We start from the raw sequence: 15671 nt of genomic DNA, 5'->3' as shown, positions 1-15671 counted from the left end.
CTAGTTAAGTGCTGTTAGCAAGTTAGTTCTTATCTAGTAATGTTTGCCTTTTCCAGATTTTACTTGATTTCTCCAGATCAATTTTTCTTTCCCTCTAATCAAATGCAAATGTAACATAAACGAAGGTCCTTTTAGCAGAAAACAGTCAAGAGTATTGACAGGGTAAAATGCCTTCATATAAATCATTTGGCTAGAAACTAAAAAACAAGGAGTACAAGTTTAACTATCCTGATAGTCTAGAATTATCAATTACTTCACATCAAAAAATGTTCAAGCTGCAGGAAGATCTTTTGAATGACTCAATTAACAATGCAGTTCAGCTTGGCATGTAAAACATTTGTACCTCTTTAAGCCTTGGCACAACACACAGGATACTTGCCGCAAGTCAGTAAATTATCCATTTATCTCCTTTAATGTCAATATATTGAGTTCCAAAGAAACAGTCTTGTAATGTCCCAATTTCAATTGTTTTCCTAAAGAATTACTGAATTTGGTCTCACCAAGCAACATAGAGTCTGCATTAAAACTCATTTTTTGCATAAAACCAAGCAGATAGTACTTGGTACAATATTGGGAACATTTCCATTAGGAGGACACTACTGGTTTTTCAGCTAGCATAGAACTGTTTTGTTTGTTTGACCAGATTATTTTCCCAGTAGAAACTCCATGCCTGTTCACATCTATGAAGTGACTGACTTAAAAAAAACTTAAATCTTAAGTTTACCTTCCTCCCTCTTCAGTAGTATCCATGCAGCCTATAATGTGGATCAGCTGCTGACCTACAAATTCTTTTGTCATCAGGTTTTCAAAACAGGAAAAGTCTTCTCTTTGTTCTTCACTAAGAACTGGCATATTTTGAAGGTAACTGAATCCAAATAGAAGAAAGGTAATTACATTCAACATCACTGTTGGAATGTCAAAAAAAAAAAAAAAAAAAAAAAAAAAAGAACAAAATCTTTCATGCCCCATATGGTTACAGAATTACAGAATAGGTAATGTTGGAAGGGACCTCTGGAGATCATTTAGTCCAACCTCCCTGCTCAAGCAGGGTAAGTAATTACTACCCTAATTACAAACCTTTAAAATCATTTTTGCGTTCTTTTTGTAGGCAAATAGCTCCATAAAGTTATTTATGACAAATAAAGTATGGTTTAAAAATAATGTGCTTCTTAAAAAAAGAAGCTTTTTTTTGCTTTTGAGAAAGCAAAATACTAAGAAACATAAAATGCAAGTTATGAGTCCATGTGCAAGCTTAGCTCTGTACCCCCTTTAAGCATCACCTTAAAAATAAATCTGTACCATTTTTCATAATCATTGAAGTGTACAGTAAATCATTTTAAATTATATATCTGATCAACATCAGAGGAACAACAAAAATCTGTTGTCATATACACAAAGCCAGGTAGCCTACAAAGCATAATCAGTTTGTACTATTTCTTCATTTTTTTACTGAGATTTTATCCATTAGCTAGTGCGCACACACACAGAAGATCTGGTGTGATGCATACCCTGTATAAAATTCGAATACTTACATGAGCTGCAAAAAAGTTATTTTCACTATAGCATGATAACTACTTTTCAGCAACAGCTCAGAAAATTTAGCAAATATTAAGAATTTCTTCAAAATTAGGAAAAATACTTTGCATGTAGCTACATCTTAAGACTATCTGCACTTACAACAATATAGGCAGCAGCTGCAGATCATTTAACACTAATAATCTGCACTAGGTAACAGTGAAGTTTACAGGGCTGCATCTGCTCTTAGGACTCAGCATCTTGTGGTTTCCTGCTCTTTCTAAATAGCAGTCTCACAGCACAATAAATCCAAGACCTTGATTGTACAATTTCAAATCTTACTTGAAACAACTGTTAAAACAGCTCACCAATGAATAGTTTTATAGCTCACATTACAACCAAATACCAACAAATCTAATTAGTCTTCCCCAGTCTCTTCCTGAAGCAGGAGATAATTGAAAGCATTTGAAATAAGATTGGATGGAAGAAAGAAAAACACCTTTTTTTTTTTTAAAAAAAAAGAACAAATATTTTATGGACTCTTAGAATAAATATGAATGAATAAATTTATAGCTGCCATACCGAATTCACATTTCTACATTAAAGAAGCACGGACACTTAATAAACTATATGTTTATGAAACGTGTTAGCACATTTTACACAAAACATGCAATGATTTGTACGAATACTACAGTATACTCTGCCTACTGAAGAAAGAAAAGAATATGTATAATTTTTATAGAAAGCATTCATCAAAACAAAGCATTTTTCCTCTAGATCTAATCTCATTTCAGGAAGCTTCACTCTACATTTCAATGCTTAACTGAGCAATGCCGCAGTTAAGATTCCTCAGCAGTCTCCACATTAAGGGTATTGCTCATAAATATGAATTCTGTTAACCCTTTAGGTTAAGATTCAAACTTTTCAGGATGAATATCCAACTGAGACAAAAACAATTTCCTTTCCTTCATTACAGTAAAAGCCTGACTTAACAAAACATTCACTGTCTTTTGCCTAGTTAAACATTCTATAATTGTCTCATTTAGCTCTACCACTGCTTTAGAACAGAAATTTTTGTGAGGCATGCCTATCTGAACCGGGAAAGAAAAAGGAATGAATTGTCTGTTTCAAAAACACTTTGGGACAGCAGCCAAATTTCTGTGAATTTTCTTTAAGTATAACAACAAAAAAAGTACCATTTTCCGAAAGCTCTAAAACTTTCTGCAGGTTCTTTGCCAAACACACTACAATCTACATATTGATAGATGGACAAAGGATAGCTGTTTATTATAGAACAATTATTCTATTATTTTAAATGGCATAGAATTATATGCTATAGATCTACAAGTCCATCTTGCTGATAATCCATGAGAAAAAAAGACTTCAAAATAGCTTCCACATTATCATTTTGTTCTTTATATTTATTTATTTTAAGTAGTAAATGCTCTCAAACATCTTAAAAAAAAAATTGAGAAGTTTAGTGTTCAAAAGTTAGGAACTGCCAGAACTAAAGCTGCCTAAACTTTCTTGTATTTCTGCAATTCTGAAGGTACTGCAGCTCACATTCATTATCAAATTACCAATTATCAATTAAATTATAGCAAGTATATGAATGTTCTTGATTTAACAGAATTGTAAACTACATGAACTTACCTTGCAATTTACCTCACTGAAATATGATCACCGAATAGTTCTACCTATGCTATACTCCAGCAACATCCACGTGCTATTACCATGTCAAGTAACTGCAGTGAAGTGTAAAAACTTTAACCAGACTAGAGTGAAGGGTAAAATGTTCTTACATCCAACATCTGTTAAATACATGCCTGCATGAATAATATAATTCTTAGTCATTCTCATTCATCAGTGCATCCTCAGCTGCACTACCTCCTGCTTTACTTTCAACTTTTCCAAAAGTTTGAGTATTTGACTCTAATCCTGATAATCCTCAAAATAAAATTGGCTTTGGAAGAAACCTAAACTGTTGAAGTAAAATATTCTCTATTTTTTTAAAACCCAATTTAGTGGTATTTAAGAGGTTTGTTTTTAAATGTGATGTACCTTAACAAATAGTCTGCATATATAGCAGGTTCTGGCAACATCTGTTCTAGTAAATCTTCACCTTCTTCGCCTTTTGATTTTAGATATTCACAAAGAGATCTCCAATATAAAACATTCTCAGGTGTTAAGTCTTCCCATGGAATCAGTTTCCTTAATCAAAAATAAATAAATAAATAAATAAATATAATAGTGACAAAGTCAAACACACAGAAGTAGATTGTTAAGATTAAAAAAGTGTTAAAAATATTCTCCACAAAAGTACTTCAAGACTGAAAAAATAATTTCCTCTTAATAAATGAGCTCTGAGCCTCTCACTACATTGTGCTTTCCTATATTGTAAGTCAGGGGTGTCCATTACCAGTTTGCAGAAAGATTCTGTTCAGACCTCCAGTATTCCTAGAACAACCACGTATAATCAAGTACTTTAGTTTTATAAAACATTTTCGTAACTTCATTATTTAGTACTACTTCTCAAACACACTTGTTCAGTTGATGAATTTACTCCCCCCTCTTGAACACTAAAGACTGTGATTTTGGGGAGGTCTTTGTAAACAAAAAGTCAAAGACATTTTACATTCTTTTCTTCTTGCTTGATTTGGCAGAGTGATTTTCAGCTGCTGAACACAGAGATTAAAAAAAAAATCCAGAACACAAAGACACAAACACTGGGAGACATCATGCCTTATGCCACAACATCTGTCTTCTAATTACAAGTAATAGTTACCCTACAGTGATCTATTTGGATAAAACTTTTAATTTAATAGTCTTATGATACAAAATATTCATCTTTTAGAATGAAAGCTGATCTGCATACCTGCTGTCAAGATTTTTACAATTCTGAACAAAGTCATTAAGCGGAGATAATGAAAATATCGCATTTAGTACTGGGATAGCCACGTCAATGCAGTTTTCCACGTCTAGTCGATGAAGGAGTTCTAAAACATCCCCCTCAGTTAATTGCAGCCAGGCTTGAAGCAGTTTCTTCTTCACTACCTCTTTAACAGCATCTAATAGTGTAGGAGTTTGAACAGTTCAAAACATTAAAAAGGACAAAAAATACTAAGTTTTTAACATACTTTCACAAATCATTTATTTTTTATGTCATTTTTAGAATGAAATTATACAGTTGATTTTGTTATCTTAAAAAAAGAAAAGAGTTGAACAAGAACAATCTATTGAGCACTACTTTAAAAGCAAGCAGTTGCTTATCTTACAGTAACTGTAAGTAAACATAGGCCTTCCTAATAGTTTTCCCTGTATGGAATTTACTTGTGGTGTACACATACCTTTTGCATACACAACTGGAATCTTTTGAGTAATAAGCAGCTAACAATCTGTACTCTAAAGTGTCTTCTGATATCCCAAAAGAGGTCACTTAAAAAGCCAGATCAAATCATCTTTTAGTGCCCTCACTCACTCAGAATCTCAAAAATAAAACTTCAAAATGAGTAAGAGCAAAATGAAAAAATTAGCTCGATGAAACTAGCTTGATGAAACATCTTGAGGGTATAAAAAAAAACACTGAACTTAAGCAGCTTTTTTTTCTTTTAATACTTTTCCATGTAAACTTACTTAAATGGCTAATTAGCTAGCTGTTTTCAAATAAGCATACCCAGACTCCTAGTTACAGGAAACTAAACAAACTCTTCATTCCTCAACTTGCTCCATTTACCAAATCTGCAGTTATCGCTGTTTGGTATGGGCACTAGCTGAACACTGGCTTATGCATTTTTGAGACAACACCATTTTTTCCCCATTGGGACTAGAAAAAAACCTCCATCAAAAATCATTACAACTACAAATACCAGCTTGACCCAAGAAATCCCTGATCCACAAACTCATGTTGCGCAAGGAAATATTCTAGGGAAGCACTGCTATAAACTTGTCCTGTTTTAGGCATCTAGGCTTTGCCCATTTCTGGAGGAAGGGGCACTAGTATAGACTTGTAGTCTGATCTGTCACACATAATTCTTATGTTTAACTCAATTATCTAATTAGATTGTGAAATTTCATCAAGGTATTTTATATTCCCTCCTCCTCATTACCACAATGAAAACATTTTCTGGATAACTAGAGTAAGACTTCAAGGAGAAAAGTATTTCTGGAGACATCTAGAATACATCATACATAGAGAGAATACATAGATATAAGCAAGGAAACAAAGGCTAATAGTTTGACATAAGAAAAAACAGATAAATATATCGGGGGAAAAATTTTAAGTAGGGTCTCAGGACTTTGTAGAAAACAGTATCAAAGGCAAAGGGAAACCGTAAAGTCTGCGCATAGTGGCAACATTCATCTTTCCTGTTTTATATAATTCACGACTATACCTTTAAGAGTTCAAAGCTGTATAGGCCTTGAAAAGAACTAAATTAAGATCCTCAGAATGAGAAAACCTTTTGAAGAGGAAAGGCATGAACTAATAGTAGAATGAAACAGAATGAGACTGAGAACTGCCAGCTGAAACTACCATTGAATGTACTGTAAAAAAAAAATCAAACTAAGCAGAATTTGGATTGGTTTTCTAGATGAAGATTAACTATAAACCCTTATTCTGAAGCTGACATGTAAAGATATCCCAAATTTTTACCTAGTAATCTTGAATGAGCAGATTCCTCTTCTGTTCATTTGGGAGTTGTTCAGTGAGCAAGTTCAATAAAGATATGCACATTCAAGGCCAGAGAATTTGTAAAACAGATCACAAATGAGGGAAACTAGCAGATATATATAGATAGATAAATATAAATGCAGCTAATCCAGACACAAGCTTCTTTTGCCTAGCAAAGAGTATAGGATATTGACACCAAGCCTGAAGGAGCAGGATTGTTCCTCCTGTGTGGAGGTAGCGCCGACAACTTGTTGAGTTTGACAAATAAAGGGAGTCCATCTTATTCTGTCCTTGAGTAGAACAGATATAAGACTTTCTGCTGGCTGTAACATTTTTCATACAATTAAATATTGCGGAACCGGGCCAAGAGTGAATAGAGCACACGTGAGAAACAAGTTCAACTAAAGGACATGGTGACGAAGACTACTGACAACCACCAAAGGACCTTAAAAGGCCAAAGAGGGCAGGAACGCACATGCGTGAAAGACTGTTACATGTCTTTTACATATGATAATGAAGTTCTTGGATAAGTAATGAATATGTTGATAAATTCCCAGAAAAAATGATGAATATGTATGCATTAGTTGTGTTTAATCTCTAAAGCTAGACACCTCGGCGCACAGCAGGTTGACAGATCCCCTGCGCATCCAGTGTCATCCTCATAAAGAATGCCTGCTTTCTAACGCTCCAAAATTGAGTCTTAGAGAGTTTCATTTGCTGACTTACAGTAACAATATCAACGGGATCAGTGAGGCAACATAACCTGGCAGATATTTCTCCTTGCAATTCTAGGTATCAGAAAAAAGAGCAAGTCCTCAGTAGATGGGATGCAGAATCATCCTAAATGAGGTATCGATGCCACAGAGGATGTATCTGCTATGGCTCAGAAGAGAAGGCAGTTCTTTATGTCAAACTATATCTTTTTGGTGAGGGAATACAGCAAACATTTTCCTAACACAAAGAATTGGAGAACTAACAGAAGTTGTATCCTCTCCTGCCCAACTTGGACAGATTCCTAAAACAGAAACTGATTAAGAAAAGAATCACCTATCAAGATCAAGTGCTGTTATTTTCTGGGGGAGGAACTGCAGACAAGAAGTGGGTAGCGAAGTCAAACAGCAAAACTAATATGCTGATAAGAGATTAATAGTAATCCAGAACATCGGCTTCTCAGTACTGCACTTGGGGAAAAAAAATGACAAGCTCCATTAGATTATTATAGAACAATTCAAGAGGGAGTAGGAAAAAAAGTGCTACTTAATACTTATTTTACAGAAGAATGATTTCTTTTTAAGTGTAGCTCTAGAGGGCATAAGAGATCACTCAGCTGATCCTCTCCTGCTTTGCCATCAAGACCATACTAACATGATTCCTAACTAACCAGAAGGAAAGTTAAATCAAAATATATACATACGCTACACAGCTCTAAGAGTTTCAGTTCCCAATGGATAAAGTATTTTTGTGTGTTCAAACACTTGGCTAGATTTCTCACAGTTCACAAGCAGTGTATTTTTAAGCAAAGAAAATACTCAGTCAAATCCAATAGGGCTTAGTATAGTCCTTCCAAAACTTACAAATACAGTAATGCTTAGTAAAACTAGCGGCTCTTATTGTAAAATTCGTGTTTGCTACTAATGCAAAAATAAGTCATGTTCTATTTTGGTAAGAATAAAATGACTCTCAGATGCGTACGACCTTTTGATCTTTTTTGACAACAGACATAATTATGAATACATTCTGAATGGCACTTTATATGTAAAAATGATAGTACAGAAGACTTCAAAAAGAGAATAAAACTGCCTCATGATGAAATGAATGAGAATCAACCAAAAATTTGTAAGACAGAGAAAATTCAAGCTAGCTTGAAACAAATCACCCAAGATGATTTTTCTCAGAAAATACACAGGAAATATTTTCAAATTATTTCCAAATTATATTAGCGTTAGATTTCAATTTTTCAAAATAGGTACCATTTACAAACAAAAAATTTGAAATGAAGTATCTTTGCTTCAAAATACACAGAATTAAATAATTACACTTTTTCCACTTCTGTGTTAAATAACATTCTCATTTTCTAATGTTAATATTATTTTGCTTCTTCCAGAGCTCAGTGGCTTTCAAATTTTTTGGAAGTACCATCCTTTTATGGTTTATCCACTATCAGGGTGGATTCAAAGCAGCAGGCAGAATTTCTTATGCTTAAATGTTTCCTAATAACTCACGACTCCCTTTGAGCTCCTGCTATCACAGGTTCTCCATACATGATCCCACAACATTAAAAAGTCTTGTTCCTTAAGCATTTGGTTTATTTAAAAAGATGATCTCTTACCTGATCTGTCACTAAGTCCTTGTTGTAACAACTTTACTCTCTGTGCTATTGACAGAGCTCTCATGTGAACTTTTTCTGCCAAAACCTTAAAAAGAAAAAGTAAAATACATTCTAAAAATTAGAACAATTGATTTTGTAAACTATTTGCAGTGTTCTCCATACACAGAAACCGTAAGTCAATAACAGCCTGAATACCTCTACCCTCAATACTGTACCAGAAAGTTAAGTAGATTCTTGTGTATGAAAAAAAGTAAAATAAACCTAGAAAATTGTCTAGAAATTTGGCTGCTCAGTTTGTTCCCACATCCTGCTGTTGCACACAGTTTTATCTCCTTAAAAATTTCAAGAGCCCTGACTACCAGCAGTGAGACCAGTGAGGTACATGCTTAAAGACCACTAACACAGATTCAGTTCAAAATGAGAAGTTAATCTAAATCATGAAAGAACGGAAGATGGTCCTGTGCATATAAAAGACTATATATATTGTTTGAAGAGTTGATCTTATCCTTCAATTTCTAGGCTGCTTGCACAAGAATATACAAATAAGTAATGCTGATACTTCATAGAAACAGAATATAAAGAATACACAACATTTTACATTAGTACTACTGCAATCTTAGTTTTACATAGTTCTCTATTAAACAACAACAGAGAAGAAAAACATCATCTAATGTGTGTGTAATAAATTAACAGACTGCATAAATTATCTTTCTTTTTACTTTCTGATCCTGATAACCCAAGTTCTATCATATAAATACTTTCAAGAGAGTTCTACAGTAGAATTCAGGGGTTTTACCTTGACGACTTGCATTAAATAACTCTCATAAAAAAAAGAAAAAAAATCTGGTAAGGGAAAATAAGTTATTTTAAACCAATCCTATCACTTAATGAAAAAACAATAAAAGCATTAAGTTATTAATGTTTTAATAATATTAAAATATGGTGTTTATTTTTCCTTAGTTTTTGAAATTAAATATTTAAGTGATATGATTTACCTCATATGCCAGCTTTCTGACAGCTTCCTTTACATCCATAGTGCGACCTACAATCTTTGGCAAAGTCCTTGCCGATGGAGCAATACATGACAGCACCGCACGCCTCACTTCTGAATTTGAGTCATTTTCAAGCAATATGTTGTAAACTGAAATTTAAAGTCACAATAATGTTTAAGAGCTCGAAACAGCCATACCATAGAAAAACTGGGAAAAAAAGATAATAATAAAAAAAACAATAGATGTTACCAAAAATCTCTCTGCACAATGCTCATCCAAATTTAGGGAACAGTTTAGGGTCACAACCCCAAAAGTTTATGGCAATTATATTTAATCACAGAATACTTGACTTAGCCTTCTTTCTGTGTGACTATCTTAATTCACCATGACATTTATATGCTCCTAGATAAGCAAATTATCAAAGAACACTTTGAAAATGTAATTTCAAATAACATACCCTAGCAAAAAAAAAAAATTACTCTTTTCACAATAAACAGCACGTAAAGTTTAGTCAGCACATACTATACATAAGAACAGCTGTGCAGATACAGACCTACAGTCCATCCACAATAGTATTGTTTCCTGACAAGGGGAGTAGAGGTTTAATCGACAATCTATAGCTATAGATTATATAACCTATAACCCATAGCTAAACTCATAAATAGCAAAGAAACATGTATTTCAGAGGTATTTTCCTTTAAAGGAGCTTATCTGTGAGCAACACGAGATTTTCAAAGAAAAGTTTAAGTCAACAATAACAAGTTTGCCTCAGACAGAAAAGACGTATCATTTGAGACACAAAACCAGTTGTCATCTGTATCCCTACAGGCATTTTTATAAAAATACAATCCAACCAATAGTATGAAAGCAGGTCTTAGAGAGTAAGAAAAGGGCAAGCAGCTCATCTGCATTCCATCCCCCCCAATATTTACACCATCCTTCAGCTACGTTCAGTTCAAGGAACGCCCTGTGCACAGTATGGTTTGTCGATTATGCAGTCCCCAAAAGATCTCTCTTCCGAGCACTTCCATCTTCTCAGCTTGAACATATGCAACTTCTGCATCTATAATATCCTCAGGCAAGAAGCTCTGCAGGTTGATAACCTACTGCAGGACAAATCTCCTCTAAGATTTGGTTACTCAATGATTTAAGAACAATTAAGTAAAGTCAACAAATCTTGCTCTAAACAAAACCGAAAAAAAAGCAGTACTACTTACTATTAACAACAGGACAGTTTTCATCCTTAGGATCTTGAAGTCTCGACAGAGCCAGGACAGCTTGAATTCTCACATTTGAAAATTTGTCTTTAAGTCTAATCAGCATAGCCTCGTTAATTTTATCAAATAAATCATCATCAATCTGGGCATTCTCTGGCATATTTCCCAAAAGCTTGTTAATAAGCTGGCATGCTCGAAATCTAACTGCATGGCTGTTTGCATCATGAGACTTGTGGCAGGGGAAGAAAGGGGGGGAAGGAAAAGTACTCTTAAAACCACATTTCCAATATAAGGTCATCAAAATGCACATACGAGTAGTTAACATTCTACGCAGTACATGAAACGTGTCTTTCTATATTTCTAAAGCTCTCCCTATTTCCAAGTTTTTTGATAAGATTAAAAAGTCACAGACCTGAAAAAAATAGTCCATCAGCTATATCACTGATTTTCACAAAAAAATAAGCAATATGCTCACCACTCAATGCAGACTGCACTGCAATGCAGCACTGGCTAACTTACTTCTCTGCCTCCATAAACATTCAAAAAAAGCGTTAGCAATAATGACTGGTGGTATTATCCTAAACAAGTATTTTTCCATGTTAAAATACTAGTCTAGGAAAATGTCATTTAACTTGTGTTTTTGTGCTATTAGAATTGTCAATCTTCATTATGTGTATAACATACGTAATAAACAAAATGAGGAATAGGTATACCAATCGTATTTGTATGAGAAATCTTCCATTAATTTTACTTCTCAAAAAAACAGTATCAATTCATCTCCACAGCTCTTTCACAGTCTCGCAGTTGTAAATGCAACTACAGTAAAGCCTTTAATGACACTTGCATCAGTCAAATAAGAAAATTCCTGTTTTTCCATAAGCTTAACTTTAAAATCTAGTTTTTTTACTGGTAAAACATTAGCCTTGTTTTGCTTTCATTTTGTAGGTTCTGTTTTCCAAATATCAGTGCAAGTGCCAGCCAGTTTTCTCCTGTGTGCAGTTTTCATTTATCACATTACAGATGCTATAACAACTATCACTATACCTCAAGCAGAAAGTTGAACACATAATTCAGAAGAAAATTTTCCTCTTCTCCTTCCTCAGTACTAACGTCCTTCTCCACTTCATAAAATGAAGTAACAAATTTAGCCACAAAATTGATCAGTTGTTCCACTGCTTGTTCCCGTTTGTAGATTATCATAGCATACTTAAGAAAATGGATGAATTTTTCATGGAAATCTGTCTTATCTTCCAACTGAAAAAGCATCAGATCACAACAAACGATAACCACCAAGTAAAACAGAAAACCAAAATAAGTAGTTTTATAATTGACAGCTACTGTTTAAATATTTGAAGCGCTAACCCCGGCAGCAAGGGCACACCCGCTGCTGGACACCCTCCCGTGAATATTCCGCCTTAGCTGCCCCTGTCGCACGGATCTCCCGGGCTGGGCTCCGGGCCAGAGCTTACCTTTACCTGCGAACGCGTCTGAGCACCACAGCCGACACCTCCAGCCCGCCAGTATCACACCGATAGCTTACAGCAGTATCACTGCTGCAGGCCGCGGGTAGCTTTCACATGGAGCGTAACAGGCTTTTTTTTTCTTTGTTGTTGTTGTTGTTGTTGTTTTAAAGTTGCAGGGCTTTCCTGAGGGGGTGCTTGCTCGACAAGGCCCACCCCCCTTCCCCTCTCTCCGTCCGAAGGGGAGGCAGAGCCGCGGCGGCCGCCGGAGCCCTCGCTTCCCCCCGGCCTGCGGCGCGGACACCCCCGTCCCCGCCGCTGGCACGCCCCGAGGGCCGGCTCACCTGGCTGTAGGTGCTCTTCAAGGCCACAACGAGCTTCGCGTGGTTCTGGTGCGGCTTCTGGGCCAGCTGAAAGGCTTCTTTCATTTGCAGAGGCTTCTTGCCCGCCCCCATGGCGGCCGCTCGGCAGCCCTGCCCTCGGCCCCCGGGCTTCGGCCGCCCGGCCAAGGGCCAGAGCCGCTGTTCCCGCACAGAGCCCTGCAGCGACCAGGCCGCTCGTTGGAAAGCGGCGGGGAGGGCAGCGACCGCGAGCGGAGCGCGGCTCCTGCCGAGCCGCGCGCAGAACGACGCCGACGCCGCGCGGGAGGCAGCAACGGCCGCGGCTCCCGCGCCCCCAGCTTCAAACCAGGCGCGAGCGCCGCCCCAAGTCTCGCGAGAACACCGGGGTGTGTGTTGGGGGGCAGGTGGGAGTCCGCGTCCGCGCGCCTGCGGGGCGGGGCAATGGCGGGCGCGCGGCGGGGCGGCCGTTGGGGCGGTGCTCTGCGTCGGGGGCGTGCGGAGCGGCGGCGGCGTTTAACCAGCCTCAGTCTCTTTCTTACTGCGGCTGTGGAGAAACGTTGAGCGAGGAGATTTCCGGAGGCTCTAGAGGAGAAAATAAACAGCAAGAAAGGCTTTAAAATCGGCAGGAGCCGGCGCAGAGGAGCCTTGCCCCGGGAGCGGCAGAGCTTGGCAATGCCCGGCTGTGACTAGGGGGCGGGAGACGGGCGAGGGGGCCCGCACAGTCCCCGCCGAGGGGCCGAGCTCTGCGAACCGAGGAGAGTTTATTTTCAGTGGTTGAATGCGTGAAGAACAACAGTAGTCACGAGCAAGTCTACCAAATCGGTAGTACCCTTAGTAAGTCTCAAAGGCCTGTCCAAGAATGATCATCTGGAAATAAAAACACATAGTGGCATTTTGTAAACTGGAGCCTTAAACTAAAGCAAAGGGGGGGGGGGCAGCCTCACCCCCAAAATCGTACAAGCCATTTGGAGGGCGATTATTTATTGAGAATCACCAAAAATATACAACTTCTGTATTTAGAGCCATACTTCTGTCTATTTAAAGTTCAGAAGAGAATTAAGTAAAAAAAGGAATTAAGTTAACTAAATAATGTTACTTATTTTCCTGAGTGAACTAAGGAGGCTGAATCCAAGTTGCAGGCTGCGTGCTTCTTTCTGAAACATCTTTCTGTTCCATATCCCCTATAAAAAGCGCTGAAAAGATGAAGTATGGGTAACTGATCGTTGCTGGACTGCACATTTCTGGTTTTTTTCCCAATATCAAGTTTTTATTTGCATAAGCTTTCCCTTGAATTTTCAAGCATTCGTGGTGAAACTAATGCAGAAATCCTTTAACTTGAGAATACTAAGAAAATATGTGTCTCATAGAAAAGTGGAAGGTTAAATAAGCTCAAACTACAGAGACTTGATTATAGATTCTTCACGGTGAGCTGGAGACTGGTATTTTATGCCAACTGTGTACAGGTAGGAATGACTGCCTCAAAACAAAGCCGTGGCTGATTAGCTGAGTGGAAATGTGAGCATCTAATTATAGATTATAGACAAAATTCAAAAATGTGGGCAAAAACATTTAACTGTGCACTCTAGGAACATAAAATATTTAACACATGTATTTTGACTTTTTTTCTTAAGTGTCTACTGTAGCTCAAGCAACAGTACTTATTCCTGAAGGACAAGTGACATACCATCAAAAAAAAGTAAGTCGAATACATAGAACCCTTCCTGAAGAAGGGTCGTTTTTGTCCTTCCAACAGAAAACATCTAACAAATAAAATAGATAAACGCTAGGGGTCAGTCTTGTTTCAGATTTGGATCAACCCAGTATTTAAGCAGTGGAATTGTATCCACAAAATAATCAAATATTTTTTTCTTTACAATTCTGTCAAGGATTATGGGATAGATGATCTATATGTGGAGAATGGAGAGCAGCAGCCATATAGAAAAAGAGAAATGCATTTTGTAGATTAAATTTAAAAATCACTCATGACGGGGAGATTTATGTATTGTACAACCACACATTTGTGTATGTTTAAAACAGATACCTACTTCTTAAAGATGTCATGTATTTTTTTTTATTAACTTGCCAAAACTATGAATTTGGCCTGATACCCTTCTGCTGCTCCAAGAGAATATGGAGTGGCATCCATATGCTCAGATCAGTAGTAACATATCATTGTAGATATTAAACAACTTTTTTCTAAATAAAGAGTGAAATTGATCTTGTGTTAGAGACTCACAAAAGTACTATCATTAGCTGCAAATCCTTGATTTTTTTCAAGATCATATTTTCTAAGGAACTTACTTGGACCTATAAATAACAATCCTTCTTAAAAATTGGAGATATGTTTTTTCAAGAATATAATGTATAACTATCTTTCTATTTAAGATAAATGTACAGGAAAATTAACTTCAGTCAGCTTTTGTCCACAGCAGAAGTCTGTTTATGGAGACAAGGATGGAAACAGGAAGAAGAAAAACAGGTAAAACTTCATGATTTTCATGACTTAACAAACCCAACTAATAATGGAAACTCAATTATTTTTGGCCTGCATATGTTTGACAGTCCGGTTGTTCCTGCCTGCATCTCACATCTGTAGATGAAGATTTTCCCTGGTGAATACCTGGCAGTCCCTATGATGGATTTAATCCTGATTTTCAGATTTATTTCTTCTAGTTACTTTAGATATTTCTGCTAGACTTTGCATTTCTAGGTAGAAATATAATCAGATTTCTGCTGTGGTTAATTGAAGTCTAACCCTGTTAGACATGCTAGTTTTCAGGGTAAATATGACACAGGAATCACAATTCTCAATATCCTGTTGATATTTTATGAGTAGGTTTATAACATACTGAATTAGGATCACAGATATGGAACAGGGCCTGAATGGTCAACATAAAGTATAACAGCCTCCTTGTGATACCAGATACATGCTTTGTTTAACTGATAGAGTGGTTTGCTGTCAGGGTCCTGAGTGCACTGACAGTCGTTACTGGCCCTGATAAATCTCAGCCAGGGCTTCCACCCAAACCTCTGTGCCTGGGCCCAGGAGCCACATTTCAGGTCCAGCAGCTGGGCCTGAGCGAACTCAAACTAAGGGTCAGCAACTCCCTGAGGGACAGAGAGTTGAGGGGGATATCAGGGCTGGCAG

At 37.0% G+C, this 15671-nt stretch overlaps 1 protein-coding gene across 1 annotated transcript in view; it reads right to left on the bottom strand.

Annotated features, from left to right (window-relative positions):
- NCAPG (non-SMC condensin I complex subunit G) overlaps nucleotides 1-12703 on the bottom strand; it is a 29208-nt gene extending 16505 nt beyond the window's left edge. The window contains exons 1-8 of the mRNA XM_062574581.1: nucleotides 12527-12703; nucleotides 11767-11976; nucleotides 10723-10951; nucleotides 9509-9654; nucleotides 8514-8598; nucleotides 4391-4583; nucleotides 3577-3726; nucleotides 725-865 (exon numbers count right to left, since the gene is read on the bottom strand). Coding sequence (XP_062430565.1) covers nucleotides 725-865; nucleotides 3577-3726; nucleotides 4391-4583; nucleotides 8514-8598; nucleotides 9509-9654; nucleotides 10723-10951; nucleotides 11767-11976; nucleotides 12527-12637 — 1265 coding nt within the window. The 5' untranslated portion in view covers nucleotides 12638-12703. The remainder of the gene's footprint in view (nucleotides 1-724; nucleotides 866-3576; nucleotides 3727-4390; nucleotides 4584-8513; nucleotides 8599-9508; nucleotides 9655-10722; nucleotides 10952-11766; nucleotides 11977-12526) is intronic.
- Nucleotides 12704-15671: the final 2968 nt, after the last annotated feature.

Source organism: Rhea pennata, chromosome 4, assembly GCF_028389875.1.
Source record: "Rhea pennata isolate bPtePen1 chromosome 4, bPtePen1.pri, whole genome shotgun sequence".
Classification (NCBI taxonomy): Eukaryota; Metazoa; Chordata; class Aves; order Rheiformes; family Rheidae; genus Rhea; species Rhea pennata.
This window is presented reverse-complemented; position numbering and strand designations above follow the sequence as displayed.